The sequence below is a fragment of the Epinephelus fuscoguttatus genome, linkage group LG19 (genome assembly GCF_011397635.1).
Source record: "Epinephelus fuscoguttatus linkage group LG19, E.fuscoguttatus.final_Chr_v1".
Lineage (NCBI taxonomy): Eukaryota > Metazoa > Chordata > Actinopteri > Perciformes > Serranidae > Epinephelus > Epinephelus fuscoguttatus.
In genome coordinates, this window is record NC_064770.1 from 37,043,532 (window position 1) to 37,061,571 (window position 18,040).

The 18,040-nt window shown below is 45.7% G+C and overlaps 1 protein-coding gene across 5 annotated transcripts in view; it reads left to right on the forward strand.

Annotated features, from left to right (window-relative positions):
* The window catches only part of LOC125879047 (nucleosome-remodeling factor subunit BPTF-like), a 41,192-nt gene extending 26,147 nt beyond the window's left edge, over window positions 1-15,045 (forward strand). For 3 of the 5 annotated variants that reach the window (XM_049560637.1, XM_049560640.1, XM_049560641.1), the window contains 14 exons: window positions 199-342; window positions 715-848; window positions 946-1,060; window positions 1,174-1,391; window positions 1,513-2,542; window positions 4,027-5,582; window positions 5,668-5,750; window positions 6,045-6,270; window positions 6,388-6,908; window positions 8,819-8,995; window positions 9,096-9,288; window positions 9,539-9,623; window positions 9,965-10,151; window positions 14,159-15,045. In XM_049560637.1, coding sequence (XP_049416594.1) covers window positions 199-342; window positions 715-848; window positions 946-1,060; window positions 1,174-1,391; window positions 1,513-2,542; window positions 4,027-5,582; window positions 5,668-5,750; window positions 6,045-6,270; window positions 6,388-6,908; window positions 8,819-8,995; window positions 9,096-9,288; window positions 9,539-9,623; window positions 9,965-10,151; window positions 14,159-14,198 — 4,709 coding nt within the window. In that variant the 3' untranslated portion in view covers window positions 14,199-15,045. Of the gene's footprint in view, window positions 1-198; window positions 343-714; window positions 849-945; window positions 1,061-1,173; window positions 1,392-1,512; window positions 2,543-4,026; window positions 5,583-5,667; window positions 5,751-6,044; window positions 6,271-6,387; window positions 6,909-8,818; window positions 8,996-9,095; window positions 9,289-9,538; window positions 9,624-9,964; window positions 10,152-13,329 lie in introns of all 5 variants that reach the window. The other 2 variants (XM_049560638.1, XM_049560639.1) reach the window with 2 other exon arrangements.
* The last annotated feature ends 2,995 nt before the right edge of the window (window positions 15,046-18,040 follow it).

Consider the following 18,040-nt stretch of genomic DNA (forward strand, 5'->3'; position numbering starts at 1 on the left):
CTTTAAATCTTTAAGGGACACAGGACAGGCTGTCTGTCATCAGAATTTAAACCCATGACAAAGCAATAGTCCCAAATTCCCAAACTGTCAGCCCCTTTGTTGACTCAAACCTTGCGGTGGACACCACAGCCATAGACTGGCTATCGTGGCAGCCCTTGTGGGTGTGCGTGACTGCAGGTGCCATGGTGTGTCTTGCAGCCTCCACTGGCATCACCACCTCAGAGCAAACCTTCCAGATCGCTGGCAGCCCAGTGACTGTGGCTGGCCAGGTCCTCGCCGCAAAACTCCCGCTCCCCGCTAACAGCAAGATTGTCACGCTCAACATGCCCACCACTCAAGGAGGTAGGGAGCACGAGTGTCATCCATTTCCGCTGGTTTGTGCCAACACTTGCCAAAATGGATGGAGGAGTGTCATGTGACAGGCAGAATCTGTCGACACTGAGCATGGATGATTCCACACCTGTGTTTTTTATTTATATATTTTTACGGCTGAAAGTGAGATTGCATTTTTTTGTCTGAGCTTTTTTTTTTTAATCTGAGTTGTGTATAAACTATTGTTATCCCATAAACGGAAGCTTTTCAGATGTTAGAGATCTCCCCACCCCCCCCGACACACACACAGTGCATGCCACGCCGCCTCTGTACATCCTTGTACTTTTGCATGCATCCAATGTGTATTTGCCTCTTCCCTAATCTAATCTTGCTCATCAACAGGTGTAGTCCAGCAGAAAGTCCTGGGCATCTTCCCCTCTGGGCCCCCTGCGAACCTGAGGACATACAGCACACTACATCCTACAACTGGCAACATCAACCTCAGAGCCAGCACCTCCTCATCCACCCAGCAGCAGGTCTCGTGTCCTTCCTGTCCTTTAAAGTTTTTACTTGAAGCAAAGGCAAATATCAAGCACGATGACTGATGATTTTACCTTTGTCTTTGTGTTCCAGGCGGTCACAGCAGGAGGCCAAATCCAGCAAGTCACCACAATGAGCCAGTCATTGACCCCGGCTACCTCTGTGGGCGCAGCAGCAGTGGTCAGAAGTCCAGCGATGGCTCAACAAGGTGCTCTGTCACACTGATCATTTCTATTCATCAAATTAATGTCTTCAGCCTTTGTGGCTCGTGTCCTTATTATAAAAAAAAAAAAAATCTCACTCCGTCCTCGTCCCCTCCAGGCCAGCCTCAGCAGACTGTGATGCAGACGGGTCCTGGTTCCACACCTGTGCAGACAACCGCAGCTCAGAGAGCAGCAGTTCCTGCGCCGCCGCCACCTCATGCAGCCACCACAGCACCTGGAGCTGCACCTGGAGCTTCACCCCAGCCCAACAGACCACAGCAGGGTCAAGTTAAACTCACTATGGCACAGCTCATGCAGCTGACACAGGGTGCTCAGGTGAGGGCGTGTTTCCTCTCTTTTCATCTCATCTTGAAGTACTTGTAAAGTTTGAATGTTGCTTTATAAAGCCAGAGTTATATCACTGAAGACAAGATTCCTTTTGTCTACATCTCTGCAGGGTGGAAACCCAGGTCTGACGGTGGTGATCCAGGGTCAGGGCCAGACCCAGGGACAGCTGCAAATCATCCCACAGGGTGTAACAGTCATCCCCAGTCCTGGTCAGCAGCTGATGCAGGCAGCCATGCCCAACGGCCAGGTCCAACGCTTCCTCTTCACTCCCATGCTCCCATCCTCATCAGCTCCAACTGCAGCGCCAGCTCAGACAGCTCAAACCCAAATGTCAATTCCAGCTCACGCCAGAGGCCCTGCACAAGTCCAGACAACACCCTCATCCCTCGCCCAAACCCAGATGACAGCCCCTGTACCCGCCCCAACACAGATGCCAAGTTTGGCCCCCACAGCTCCGGTGCAAACCCAAGTTGCAGCCGCGACCCCATTATCAGTCCCTGCACAATCTCAAATATCCACTCCTGTGCCTGCGCTGCCTCACGTCGCAGCCCAGGCCTCCACCCAGGTTGTATCCTCCACACCCACCTCTGTCCCTGCTCAACCCCAAGTGGCGAGATCTGTGCCTTCCCCAGCACAAAACGCAGGCCCAGCTATGTCTCAGACACAAGTCTTCGCCTCGGCCCCTGCACAGAACCCAGCCCCAGCCATGGTGCAAACCCAAGTCTCCACCCTTACCTCGGGCTCATTCACTACACAAACCCAAACTGCAGTGTCACTCCCTGTCCCAGGAAACGTTACACCTCAAGTCCCAGTCCAGACGCATCCCTTCAGCCACGCCCCTGCTGTAGCCCCCGTCTCCGTCAAAGCTGCTGCTCAAGTCGCCGCCACAGCGGCTGCTACTAACTCGGCCCAGATGCCAGCTTCTGCCTCTCTTCCCTCACCTGTCCAAGTTCCAACACCTGCTCTCGCTCCCGTCTCTGCTCCCGTCATAGCTGTTGTGTCTACCCAGATTGCTGTCCCGTCCCCAGCCAAAGCCCTCACCCAAATCCAAGCCACGGCTCCCGTTCCCCGTCACGCTGCTGTGGCCAGCGCTGTTGTCACACCAGTCACAGCCACCTCTACAACACCTTCAGTGCCAGGTAACGAACCCACAGCCACACAGTAATGCAATGTCCAGCTGGCTTGAAACACTAGCCAGGGAACAGGTTCTAAGAGTTTCTGCTATAGAAGTGTGTAACGGTGTGAAAGGGTGTAAAATCTGTCACACTGTCAGTCATTGAGCTAGTTTCCTGTCTCTGTCAAGTAGCTTTCTGTCACTCACTCTACAACAGGAAACGGCACTTCAAAATAAAAGGTCTGTGCCGGAAATTCACTATACTAAAAAATAAAGGTTGTTTCTTTATAAACTTGACACTTGTGATCCATTCAGAATGGACCCATGACCCACTTTTGGACCGTGACCCACCAGTTGCGAACCACTGTTTTAGAAGTCCTCCTTTGAAAGCAGAGTGGACACAGAAAGCCTGGAACAATTAAATGATCCTGCTGACCTACAAAATTAAATACTGTCACTCTGGACTTCTGTCCCTGTCTGGATTTTTTTTCCAGTGATCTGATTGGTCAGTGGTCGTTATGTTGACCGGATCTGATCCAATCCTGTGAAGTTAACCTGCTCCAGAGCAGATTAGCTGTCCAGCATAAATTACCATGGTGATTTGTCCTGTTAACCCCAAACCCTGCTTTGTAATAAAGGCCTCAGGAGCCAGATTATCTGTAGATGTCTCCCAGGGCTGGAAAATTAAAACAACTGTGTACAATATATCGATATGTTTTTAAGCAAAATATTACTTCAAACAACACTGTTAACAAAATATAGGGTCAAGTTGCGTTACATAATGCGTACCAGTTTTCTTCTCTCCTCTCCCACTCTCACTCAGAGCTGCTCCTCTGTTTATTCTGTCTGTGTATGGTAAATGGACCTGCACTTATATAGCATCTTTCTAGTCATCCAACCACTCAAAGCACTGTTTACACAACCAGTCACATTCACCCATTCACACACTGGTGGCTGAGGTTACCACACACCACCGCCTGCTGCTCAGTTTTTAACACAAACTGGGAACAGCCATCTTCTGTAAGTTGCCCAAGGTTACTTTGACATGCAGACTGGAGGAGCCGGGGACCGAACCGCTGATCTTCTGGTTGGTGGATGACCCGCTCTACCTCTGAGCCACAGCCGCCCTAATAAATCTAGGTGGATCACAGCATGTCACGTCGTTCTTCTTGGTGGTTGTAGTCTATTTTGTGGCATGGAGACAGCGCTGTGTCTCACTGACGCTCTTCATTTGACACGGGAGAGTCAGGGGGAGGTCTGCGAGCCAGGCTGCCACTAATGTTTCCTCATCTTATTCTTTGATAACTTAAAATCCAGACGTTCAAAGACTAAAATTCCTCATCTTGTTAAAAGATAGAGCTAAAAAAAACAACCAAGATGTGAAAAGTGATGACGTGACTTGAAACATGAAGAAAGTGTTCAGCTGGAAATATTTCATTGTGCGACTCTGTTCCAGTTTAGGTAATTTGTCTTTGGTTTGTAATGCTTTGCCTCTCCGTCCTGTTGTAGCTCTGACGGAGCAGAAGGCAGCTCAGCCCCAGGTTTGGACTCCAGCGGCGTCCCAAGCTCAGACTCCAGTTCAGCCGGCTCAGCAGGCCGCCGCTCCCGCTCAGACACCAGCTCTGGCCCCTGTACCCACCTCTGCATCAGTCTCCATACATTCACCTGTGACCCCTCTGCCTCAAGCATCTCTTCCTCCTCAAGCTCAAGGACAAGTCCAGCACCCCACCGTCGCATCCATGCAGCAGGTCTCTCAAATCCCAGTCCCACCAGTGCAGGTTCATATGGGATTACCAGTTTCTTCTGTTGTTACTACTGTCAGACCTCAGCTCCAGCCCCACACCCATACTCAGCTTCAACCCCAGCGTCAAGCCCAGATCCGTGCACAGATCCAGGTCCAGCCGTTTGGACAAGTGCAACAGATGCCACACATCCAGGCCCAAGCACAAGCCCAGAACCACCCCCAGGTCCGAGTCCAGTTTCAGCCACAAACACAGCAGCCACCCCAAACCCAAATACAGCCCCTTTCTCAAAATCAACCTCAGGTGCAGTTTCAGTCCCAAACCCAAAACCCAACCCTGCCACAGCCCCAGGTCCAGGTCCAGGCTCAGCTCCAACCCAGGGTCCAACCTCAGTACCACCCCCAGGTACAAGCTTCATTTCAAACACAGGCTCAAACTCAACCTCAGGCTCAGCAACAGCCTCAGGTCCAACCTCAGCCCCAGGTTCAGTCTCAGGCCCAAACTCAGCTGCAGCCCCAGATCCAAACCCAGCTCCACCCCCAGGTTCAGGTGCAGTTCCAGCAACAGAGCCAGGTCCACCCGCAACCTCAGGCCCTGCAGCAACCCCAGGTCCAAACTCAAGTCCAAACCCAGCCCCAGTTCCAAGTCCAGTCACCACCGCGCCAAACTCAAGTCTCAACCCAGCCCCAGTTCCAAATCCAGTCACCGCAGCGTCAAACTCAAGTCCAAACCCAGGCCCAGTTCACAGTCCAGTCACCGCAGCAGACCCAGGTCCAGCAGCAGCTTCAGGTTCAAGCCCAACCCCAAGTCCAAGCTAAGCTCCAAGTCCAGTTCCAGCCTCAGAACCAAACTCAAGTTCAAGGGCAGCCTCAGCTTCAGGTTCAGTCTCCAATCAGGCATCAGCTCATCACCGTTCCAGGCCTCCAGCAGCCAGTCCAGCTCCTCTCGGCTTTGCCACCCCACGTTGCTGCCCAGATCCAAGCCCAGATCCAGGCGCAGGCACAGCAGCAGGGCGGCACAGTCCCCCAGCAGATCAAACTGCAGCTGCCCATCCAGATCCAGCAGACAGGGGGGCAAATTCAGGCTCACCAGATCCAGAACATGGTGACCATACAGGCGCCAGCGAGCGTCCAGGAGCAGCTTCAGAGGATGCAACAACAGCAGCAGCAGCAGCAGCAGCAGCAACAGCAGCAGCAGCAACAACAACAGCAGCAGCAGCAACTGCAACAAAAACCAAAGAAGAAGAAACACCATGAGGCTAAAAGGGAACAGAAAGAGCAGAATGTGCAGGCGGTCAGCCCCGGGGACGGCATCCAGAAACAGGTGCGTCTCAGTGAGAACAATCCACAGTGATTCATTTCTTACAGTGTGTTGAAACTGTAAATATTAACAGAGTGTTTGTTGTCAGGCGGTGGTGAAGCAGAACGCTACAGCAGAACAGCTGAAACAGAGGAAGACCCTGGCTGCAGCCGAGCGAGAGGAGAACCAGAGGTTTGGGCTTAATACTCATAAAATGGTGGATCTTTATGACACGTTGATATTTCCTTCCTGTGGGGTACAGGAGTGTTTTCATGGTATTGACCGCATTTTCCTCCACTTTGGTTGTCCATGTGTCCTGATAACTAACCGGTTAATTAACCCATAGACCAACACGTATAACTGGTCAAAATTATTCTCAGTTTATAGTTGACATGTCTAATCATGATAAAAATGTTTGCTGAGTTTCTTCCTGATAACTCTGCCACCGTCTGAACAATAATGACTCTGCTGTCCTTGTGTTTTCAGGATGATCGTGTGCAACCAGGTAATGAAGTTCATCCTCGACAAGATCGAGAAGGACGAGAAGCAGGCAGCTAAGAAGAGAAAGAAGGAGGAGGTGGTGGAGCAGAAACGCTCCAAACAGAACGCCACCAAGCTGACGGCACTGCTGTACAAGCACAAGGAGCAGCTCAAGGCCGAGATCTTGAAGAAGAGGGCGCTGCTGGACAAGGAGCTGCAGCTGCAAGTACAGGTCAGCACACAGTCCGCCGTCATTGATATGGTTATGTATAGAGATAGGATTAATCAGTCTTTATCAGGTGTTAAATTCAGAGCAGAGATGGTAAACATTACGTTGTCTCCTTCTCAGGAGGAGCTGAGGCGGGACATCGCCAGGCTACAGAAAGAAAAAGAGAAAGCGAGAGCGGCCATCGCCCAAGCTAACGCAGCGACGGTCAAGGCAGCCTCTTCCCACTCCTCCCACCCCTCTCACTCTACACATTCCTCTCACAGCAGCCACACACCGACCTCATCGTCCTCATCCCATAAACGCAAGAGGGAAGAGGAGAGAGACAAAGACAGAAACAGAGACAGAGACAGGGACAGGGACAGGCACCATCACGACAGGGACAAGAAGCGGGACAGGGATAAGGACCGGGACCGATACAGAGACCGAGATAAAGACAGAGATGGGGATCGAGAGAGGGAGAGAGACCGAGAACGGGACAGACACCGGGACAGAGAAAAGGACAAAGACAGGGACAGAGACAAGGACGGAGATTCCAGCTCATTGAAACACAAGAAGAAGAAGAAGCTGTCTTCTACCTCAAAGGATCACAAGAAGGACACCAAACTGTACTGTATCTGCAAAACAGCCTACGACGAGTCGAAGTAAGAGACTGTTGTGATGTCGTCATGGCGATTTAAAGGGATACTTTGAGATTTTGAAGCAGGGTTGTATGAAATATTTATCCATATTAGTGTATTACCGAAAGTAGATGGTGGTTGACACGCCCCCAGTTTGGAGAAGCAGGCAGGAGTACCAACATTAAAGCTAAGATACGTTCAGCTGTGGACGGGGGCAGCAACAAGACGTATTTTAGCCTCAAAATCAGCATCAGTTTAAGTGTACATTATATTTAGAACTTAGCACTTTACCTCGCCATCAGACAGCTGTTTATAACGAGGAACTGAAGCTGTTATCTGTGCTTTCTTCAAAGCCAGACTCCTTTGACAATAATTTTACCTCACAGAACACAGGAGCAGCTGGTCTACCTCTGCCTCGATCACTTAGTTTGTTCGTGTTATTGTGGAACTTTAGTGAATCCAAACTAAGCCCACGGTTGCCGCGGGTCCTTAAAAAGTCTTAAGTACACATTTGATTTTAAAAAATGCCTTGCCTGTGTGACCGAAGTGAGAGCTGCGCCTGCATACAAGGCAAAGTCAAACACACTCTTGGTGGGTGTTGGCCTCGGTCCCTTGTCCCCGATCCTGTTTGTGATATTCATGGACAGGATCTCAAGGTGCAGCCGGGGGGATGAAGGTTTGGGATCCTCAGAATTGCATCTGTGTTTTTGCAGACGATGTGGTTCTGTTCGCTTCATCCAGCCTCCAGCATGCACTGGGGCGGTCGGGATGAGTCCGCACTTCCAAATCAGAGGCCGTGGTTCTCTGCCGGAAACCGGTGGATTGCCCCCTCTGGGTTGGGAGAGAGTTACTGCCTCAAGAGTTCAAGTATCTCTGGGTCTTGTTCAAATCATTAGTGAGGGTAGAATGGAGCGTGAGATGGATCAGTGATTTGTTGTGGCTTCTGCAGTGATGCAGGCGCTGCGCTGGACCGTTGAGGTGAAGAGGGAGCTGAGCCAGAAGGCGAAGCTTTTCAATGTACTGGTCCATCTACGTCCCAACCCTCACCTATGGTCATGAGCTCTGGGTAGTGACCAAAAGAATGAGAGCGCCAGTACAAGTGGCCAAAATAAGTTTCCTCCGTGGGGTGGCTGGGCTCAGCCTTAGAGATAGGGTGAAGAGCTCGGATATCCGGAGGGAGCTCGGAGTAGAGCCGCTGCTCCTTTGCGTCGAAAGGTGGTTGAGGTGGTTCGGGCATCTGATCAGGATCCTCCTGGGCGCCTCCTGTTAGAGGTGTTCCAGGCACATCCCACTGGTAGGAGGCCCCGGGGCAGACCCAGAACACACAGGGATTACATATCTCATCTGGCCTGGGAACACCTTGGGGTCCTCCAGGAGGAGCTGGAAAGTGTTGCTGGGGAGAGGGACATCTGGGGTGCTTGGCTTGGACTGCTGCCCCCGCGACCTGGCCCTGGATAAGCAGATGAAAATGGATGGATGGATTGATGTCTTGGAAAGTATTAAATTGCCTTAAATTCAGATTGGCTGGGTCAAGAATGTTTTTTAGTCATGTCACTGCGAGAATTTATGACGTTGGCTTTACAGCAAACATAGTTTAACAGGAAGGAAACTATTTGATGGAGGAACTGAAATGAATAACGGCTTTAGTTCGCCATCAGAAAGAGCTGTCTAACAGCAAGGCAAAGCGGTGAAAATAATTCTCAATATAGCGTACACTTAAACTGATACTGAGGTTTTTAGGTGGCCAAAATACATTTTGCTGCTGCCCCCATCCACAGCATGTCACACTACAGACTGCTTCTCCAAACTTGGGCTGTGCTGACTGACATCCACTGTAGGTAATACACAGACTATGGGTACGTAACTCATGCAGCCTCACCTCAAAACAGTCTGAACTCTCCCTTTAAGTGAATTTAACCATCTTCTCCTCTCAGGTTTTACATCGGGTGCGACTTGTGTTCCAACTGGTTCCACGGGGCGTGTGTCGGCATCACAGAGAAAGAGGCCAAGAAGTTGGAGGACTTTGTGTGTAATGACTGTAAACGTGGTCAGGAGGGAGCAAGCAATGAGGAGTTGTACTGCATCTGTCGGACGCCATACGACGAATCACAGTATGGCTCCTCATATGTTACATCACTGTCGTCAGCTTTATACACACAGAGTCTTTAATCGGTGATACTTAACCACGATGTGTCCAATGTTCACCCACAGATTTTACATAGGCTGCGACCGCTGCCAGAACTGGTACCACGGGCGCTGCGTGGGCATCCTGCAGAGTGAGGCCAATCACATCGATGTGTACGTCTGCCCACAGTGTCAGTCAACAGAAGATGCTATGACAGTCCTCACGCCGCTCACCGACAAAGACTACGAGGGGTTGAAAAGAATATTACGCTCGTTACAGGTAAGGAACATGTTTTTGTCAGGCTGTCTTTACTTATGTAATACAAATATCTTTAAATACAAACTAAGCAGGAATAAAAAGTGCTTTTACAAGAGGGCTAAAAGACACGAAGCAGTTAATGTATGAAAAGAACCAAATTCAGCATTCAGCCGTCAGTTTCTCACATCTGCGCTCAGTCCCTCTGGATTTTGGTATTAGTGGTGCTCCATTTTAAAAATGAGTTGTGTAATCATTTGTTGTTTTTCAACAGTCTCACAAAATGGCGTGGCCTTTCCTCGAACCAGTGGATCCCCATGACGCACCAGATTATTATCGTGTAATCAAGGAGCCAATGGGTAAGAACCAGTCGTAAGGGGAACTAAAGTGTGAGCACATCCTGGAAAAATTACTCAGGTGCAAGACAAAAAATACTTCAGAGCAGGGCACAAAGGAGATCTGCACACTGACGGCTCCAAATAAATACTTTCAGAAGATCTTGTCAATCAAAACAAATTCAGTGCGAACAAATCACAGCAGTTGTTTTCTTTAACTCTAGAAAATGTCCACTGTGACACACCGTCTTGAAGCTGATGCAGTGATCCAGATAAAAACAGCTTTTCATGCTGTGTATTATAGTTTGTTAGGCAGGAAATGTATTTTTCTTTTTTAAATCCCATCTTTCTCTGTCCCCTTGCAGACTTTTCCACAATGGAAACCCGTTTGCAAAAGCGACATTACCACAAGCTCACAGAGTTTGTGGCCGACGTGACCAAAATCTTTGACAACTGTCGCTACTACAACCCCAACGACACGCCCTTCTTTCAGTGTGCCGAGGTGCTCGAAGCCTTCTTTGTACAGAAGCTGAAAGGTTTCAAAGCGAGCAGGTAAGGTCAGGTGCTCCTGCCGCCGCTGCCGCTGCAGACTCTGAGGTTCCCACGTTTCTCTCTCCTTCTCCATGCTCATGTTTGCATGCTGTGAAACGTTGACTCTGCCCACTTTGGCTGTGATGCCAGTCTGTTCTTGGTTTATGCATTTATGCCATTCACTTTTTATTTTTCTCTGTACCACTGGCATGTGTAGTGAGTGTTATGTTGCAGTAGAAGGTGCTGTGTAGACTTTAGTTTGCTTCAAACAGTCAGTGTGGTTCTGCCGGACTAAAACCAACAGAGCTGACAAACGTTAAGACATTACGTCTGATGTCTTGACAGAACTTCAGGAATACGTAACCCACAAAGTGATCATTTGTATGTCAGTTACTCATCGTGAGTTCACTTGAATTCATTCAAAAAAGTCCTTTTTTCATGAAATCACCGTAAAGTCCAGTTCAGACCAAAGATTAACGACGAGACAAAACCATTTTAGAACGTTGCAGAGAGAAGTTGCAGCAGTGTGAACTGGCCGGTCTGAGCTCGACTCAGCCCTGACGGTGTGTCGGTGTCGGACGGTGGGTTGCTGCTGCTGCTCGCTCTATGTGCAGGGTTCAACGCTAAGGTTTTTTTTTCACTTGCCGGTTGGGCAAGTTGGTCAGAGATCTACTTGCCCAAAGTCAGTTTTTACTTGCCCTATAAAAATTGTTTGATTTAAGCGGCTATCAAATAACAAAGACTGCAGTTATTTTTATGTTATGTAATCTTTATTCACACTGTATTTATTAATTAAAACAACATATGTCATGTATTGTAGCTTAATTCCTACACAAAAATGACAGTGTCAGGGCTTAAAGTGAAAAATTTTCAATCGTTCTCCGTCTATAATTTTGCGCCCTACTTGAGCCATGCCCACCTCTATTTATTTTTCACCCCTCTCTCCAGTTCTGCTGTATTAACACCAGGTTTAATATATTTTGCTTCCATCTCTCTGCCCTGCTCTACTCTACTTCAACGCTACTTAGCTCTCTCTCTACTCTACCAGTAGACTACCACATCCACCTGTTGCACAAAACGCACACAGCAGTGTTTCCCCTAGGATGGAGTTGTAGCAGCGGAGGTGAAGCACATGCATGAAAAATAATTTTCACATGCTGGGATGTTTCTGTGTATCTACTGGCACCAGAAGGGCTCTTTAGGACTAAGTACATACAGTACATACAGTACATGTGTGCACAGTAATGAGCAGGTGAAATGTCTGACTAGCTTACATATGAGGTGTCTCAAGATTTAGGAACATACAATTTTATTGAACATAATAAAAGTAAAAAGTCACATGACATGCTGCTGTTTTGTGCTATGACCTATATAACGCCTGAACGCAACACAAGCTCTGCATGAGTGCCGTACTGAGCTGCTGTGCGAGCAGCGTGTCTGTCTGTGTGTAACAGCAGTCTGTTGATGGTTATTTACACACTGTCCATTTCAATAACTTTGTCAGGTGACAAACTGCACCGGGCTCGGGGTCAGGTTTGGTCAGGAAACTGCGGCCCGAGCCGCTCTAGCGTGCTCACCTGTGTGTGTGGCGGAACTCCGCCGTGCGCGATACAGAGAGCAGAGGAGAATTGTTAACGCGTGACCATGTAGAGACAGAAATGACACGATGGCATAACACCATAAATAGTATATTGTTCTGTTATTACATGAAGCATCCGTCGTGCAAAATAATATCAATGGAGGCTGTGGGCAGGACATTGTTACACAGCTGTGCCTGTGACTTCAGGCAGAGAGGCCGCTGCATCAGAGCAGAAGAGCACGTTTTAAAATACATTTATTTTATCAATTAGTGATTAACTATTTACTATTTTTAGCAACTTGCCCGATCGGGCAAGTGAGTTGTTAGTTTACATGCCCGACCGTGAGTTTTACTTGCCCCGGGCAATCCTTATTCTTGAGCCCTGATGTGCTTATGCCCCGCCCACACACACACATTCTCATTGACTGATTAATTGGCGCTGGTTATTTATATTATTGTGGCGTATTGATTATGAATACAGTCCATCTGATTCAGGCTGGGCGATAAAACAATCTCGAAATGGGGTCGCAATAAAATGTGTGTTGATGATGATGATAAACTAAAGTCCATTTAACTGGATATGGATCGACCCAGATAGCTCCAACAGCGTGTCATGCAGCAGGAGTTAACATTTTTCACTGTAAAGTTTGAGCCGAGGTGAGGAGGAAGTGAAAGTGGTGTGGACATAATGAAAAGAGGGGGTAATGAGTGGAAGTGAAGCTGAAGAAGAGCTCGTGTCATCCTCATAAACGGGTGAAATTGTGGATTAAAAAAGGTGACACAGCGTTAATAATATGGAGAAGGTTTGGCTACTTGAAAGTCGATGATGATGCACGGAGGACGGCCTGCAAAATATGCCGTCTCTCTGTGCCAACCAGGACGGGAAACACGATCAGTAGTCCTCTTTTGCTGCTGTAACCCCGTATGAGAAGCGTATGAGCACCGTGGAGAAAGTGCGAGACTGCAGGTATGAGGCAGGGAATATTTTTGCCAGCTTTACGACGAGACGCTGGGAAGCTGGAAAATCATTTGGTCTTCTCAGTTGTCAGACATCATCAGGATACTTTTCAAACTCGCAGCATTATCAAATTATATATTGTGATAAATATAGATATCGATCAATACGGGGAAAATTACCGTGATAATATTTTTTGCCATATCCGCCAGCCCTACACCTGATAATCGTTTTGTTTCTGTTTGTCGCCGTTTCATCACCACAAATGCAGCTGTAGCCAGTGTCTCACTATCACCATCCTCGTTCAGATTTTAAGAAGCTACAAATTATATTCAGCCACAAAATAAACCTGAAAAGCTGCAAATCAGAAGAGAAGTCCAGAGAGTTGTTGACTAGAGATGATACACCATCTTATCGTGGTGACTTGGTGTGAAGCGGCAGCGGTGCAGAACGGCAGCATTGCAGGTAGTCGCCTGTTTCGACTTGCCTTTGGTCTGAACTTGGCTTCACACATGGTGATTCTTGTACAAAGGGTCATTTTGGGTGTTGTGTATTCTCTTAGCACTGTGTTACGTCTGTATCATGTGTCGTCTTTGCATTTGTGTCTGTTCACCTTTTGCTGCATGCCTTTGATTTATGCCATCCCATTTTCTTCTTTTTTACAGATTGTCAGATTCTTAAGTGGGCCAGTCTAGATGGAGTCTGGACTGAATGCTGGGGTCTCTAGTAGTAGTGTCATGGAAACTTTCTGTTTTCAGAGAAACAAAAAATCCATTAACACAAACACCAAATGTGCTTTCATGTAAATGCCACCGATTTAACATTTTTGGTCACCATTAAAATATTTAATTGAGCCTCAGAACGGCAGCCATGTTGACACGAGGGACGTGCTTTCTTCTCACCTTAATCTGGCCTTTTTTGTTTTTTGGACAGCTCGGATGTTTTCAGTGGGATTTTAAATGCATTTTAGTTCCTAACTTGTATTTATTTTCTGTCATACATCTCAGTTGGATTGTTGATCTTACCAGATATAATAAAGAAAATATATAAAGCTGCATATTTTATTATATAGAATATTTATGAGAAGTTTTGTATGTTACATCCCTTTATGAGTTTGAGCTGGTTGTTCCGGTGGTCGTCTTGATTGCACATACTTTTACCATGTACAGTGGCTGTAAGATATATCTAACTGTGTGTTTGAATGTTTTAAATAATTATGAAACCAATCATTTTAGATAGTATTATTTTATGAGACTAAAATGTACTACACAGGGTGAGGGATCAGAGCTCGTCCTGTTCCTCGCCTCACACAGTAACCTCAGAGCATAGTTGTGGACGTCAGTAACGTTAAAGGCATTCCCAGTACATTACACCAACATGGCTGCAGGACCCCGTGCCGCCGACCCCTTTGCATCCTCTTGTGTCTGTTTGTCCAGATGTCACAACAATAATGCGAAGGGCTCTCAACTCTTCATCTCTCTCCGCATCCTGTAGGTCTCATAACAACAAGCTACAGTGTTCGTCAGCCTCTTAGAAAGCATCGCACATTGCTCAAACAAAATGCACTTGCCAAGAATATGGCTTTTCTGAACTGTAACTCTGTGACAGACTCTGCCTCATCTTGCGTTTTGGGATCGGCTCCTCCGGCTGTCGATGCAGCCGCCGCCGCCGCTGCTGCTGCTTTGGCAGGACTGTTCAGGCAGAGCCGCCCTCTGCCCATTTCAGCTCTAAGGGACCTTTTTGGACCTGTCTTCATCAGTGGGACTGTACTGAGGAGCAACCGGAGCAACTGAGGCATTTCAGAAGAAAGTTTACCTCGGAGAAAAGACTCTTTAAGGAGCTCTCATATTTCCATGTTTATTTTTTGATCTCAGTCTTTTTATTTTTTATTTTTTTTCTCTGTTGTTCAAACTCCCTCAGGCCATCCTCGTGGTCACCATGTCCGATGAGAAATAGGAAGTTGAATACTGACATATGGCGGCTGAGTTTCACTGAGCATCATGTATCAAGAGTTTTGTGTCTAAATTCAGATCTCACAGTGGAACATTTCTTCTCCCATCTCCAAGCATTGTTTAGTCTGAAGTGGCATGAGAGACAGTCGTACTAAATATCTGGACATCAGTAGTCTGCTTGGTTAAACTTCTATAACCTACTGAAAGTACAGTAATAAGCTATTGTAAATGATTGCTCTGCAGTAATGACTGACCCAGAAGGATTAAACAGTGTATTTGAAGGTTCCTGCCCTGTTTGTAAAAAAAAAAAACAAAACAAAACAAATGTCAGATTTTGACTTTGATTATGATTTCTTTTTCTTTTTTTGTATTACTTCTGAAGAAATATTGATGTATATGGAACTTAATAAAATGGAAAAGACTGATTTATTTCTCTTGTTTTTATCTGGCTGACGGTGACGCACGGTTATCGTCTTTATCAGACTGTAGAGAGATTTTTGTTACAGACAGACAGAACTGTGATACAAAGCAGGGACAGATTGAAATAGATTAATTCTAATAAAAGATTAAGAGCTGATAAAACATTAAAAGAGTCCTCCAGTCCAGTGGCAGTGTTTCCGTCACAGACTCTTAAAAACTTGCAATTTATTAAGAAAAACATCTGAAATTGGAAATGTTGTTGGTCTTGATTTATGAGTATATTTCCCTGTCAGATAAATGTTTTATTCATTATCTGTTACTGGATGTTTTTAAAATGTACTTTTACTTCTTTACACACTTTATTTTGAGGTTATTCCACAGTGGTTTTACTGGTCCGGCCCATTGGGATCAATTACAGCTGAATAAGGCCCATAAACTAAAACAGGTTTGACATCCCTGCTTTAGGAAGAGTATGATGCACAAAAAAGAAAAATGTATCTGACTATATAATGATGAAAACTGTGTGTGTGTGTGTGTGTGTGTGTGTGTGTGTGTGTGTGTTCCACGTTTTTCTCCTCACTGACTTGGTCAATCCATGTGAAATTTGGCACAGTGGTAGAGGGTCATGGGAGGATGCCAATGAAGCAATATTACATCAATTGGCCAAAGGGGGGCGCTATAGCAACCCATTGAAATGTCAAACTTTGAATGGGCATATCTCATGCTCCGTATGTCGTAGAGACATGAAACTTTGCACAGAGATGCCTCTCCTCATGAGGAACACATTTGCCTCAAGAACCCATAACTTCCACTTATATAGATTTTCCACCATTTTGAATTTTTTGAAAAACACTTCAAATGGATCTCTTCCTAGGAAGTTTGAGCGATCTGCATGAAACTGGGTGAACATAATCTAGGGACCAATATCTAAAGTTCCCTCTTGACAAAAGTTGGAAAACTTCCTAAAACTGAGCTTCTATAAGGCAATGAATATTGCGGAGGGCGTGGCTCATCACATAAAGGTGTAGAACATCTCAAGGGTTTCACCCATCACCACGCAACTTTGTAGGCATATGAGCACACATAATCTGAGGGGACCCCCCCATTATTGAGCCCATCAAACAAAATGGGGGCGCTAGAGAGCTCATTTCTTATCTAGGCCTAACCGCCATATGGATTTCTATTATGTAATTCATGGAATTGGCGATTTTTTTTTTATTTATTTACTCATCTGCCTTTCATCGTGCTACCTCAACTACGAATGTACAGTTTTAGCCCACTAACTATCCCACTATTGGCAATGGTACTACTGTACTTTCAATAAAGCAATCGTACTATCAACTTCACAAACACTCTGTCTGAATACATTGCTCTTCTTAATGGGTTCAGTTGACTATTTAATCTGCGATTTCCTATGACCTGTATCCCAAACACACACCATGTGAAACTGTACGTGGGCAACTGTGCACTCAATGGGTATGGACTAGTTATCATTTATTTTGTTAAGGAAATTTTACTTCTGGAACACTGGTCAGAAAAGTCCTACAGGATTTACATCGTTTCCAGTAGAATCCGTAGGATTCCCATACATTTCTAAAAATCCGAAAAGAATTCTGTAGAAAACATTTTGGCTCTTTTTCTTTCTCAGTTGGTTCCATGGAAATCCTTTAGGGTCTCTATTTTTTTCCATTTTAATGACACTACAAAGACCAAGTGCAAACACAATGCAGTGTTGTATAAAAATACATCACAAAGACAGTTTGCCAGAGATTACAGACTCAACGACATCAAAAATGTATACTTGCTTAGATAATCATGACATCACCGCTCTACGCCATCTTGAGAAGGTTTCTGCTTAAAGGGTCCAGAGTCCTGTTCCCAGTGCTGGCTTATCTTTGCCATTCACAACAGTTCTTAAACTAAATGCGTATGCCTCTTGTTTATGTATTCTTTGATGAGTGTCCGTGGCCGCTGTAGGGCTGAGGCTACACGCTCCATCATTAGTAGTCACGTGAAATCCTTCAGCCAGTTATTTAAACAAAAACAATTAAGTTTCTGAACTTTGCGGTTCATGAGAATGATCCTTTTTACAGAAAGGAATGCCTGTGTTAACAGATGATGTATCACTCAAGATTTTACATTAGGGTTCCTATAATATTTTAAAATTCCATATGACTTTGTGTCTCTTTGTAAGAAAAAAAAGTTCTTTACTAAAAGGATTTTTTTCAATTGGTTTCAATAAATTCTTTTAGGATTCCTATAATTCTTTTTTAACTTTATTAGACTCTGTACCGCTAAAGAGTTTGTATCCCTTTATAGGGAAAAAAGTTTGGTTCTTGTAGGATTCTCAGTGCTTTTGGAAATCTGGAATGCTGGATCTTATATGTTTCTAACATCTTCAAAGACTTTTATCCATTATTACAAGAATCTCTCATTGATCATGTAAATATATGGACAACACTTCACTACAATGGCTTACTGAAAATGCCCTTGAAACGTTTTATTCATAAAATGAATAACGTTCTTGAAGAAATTACCTTCTTATTTGACATATAAACAAACCGAGTATTAAGTATTTATTTTCAAACTTTATCACATCTAAAATCCTGTAATAATTTCATATAAAACTATTAGTTTATGCAAGTTATTCAGTTTCATACATGGTAAAGCAAACTTCTCGTGTGTTTTATATTCATTTTATTTATGTACGTATTGCTGTCATAGAAGTAATGTAAGATTGTTCCATATTCCATGAAGACTTGCGTCATAATTATAAGATTTTTTAAATAAAATAAACAATAAAAACACATTTTAAAAGTACCCTGACACGTGGACCTAAAAGCACCGACCCCAGATCAGTTCTTCCCTCCCAAACGTCCACTGAAAATAAAGAAAAGACGAAAGAAAACCGACCCAGAGTCAGAGTTAACAGGATATGAGTCCCTCGAATGGAGATCTCGCGATGATACCGTGTGGTGACGAATTTCCGCGTGTTCTCTGTGAT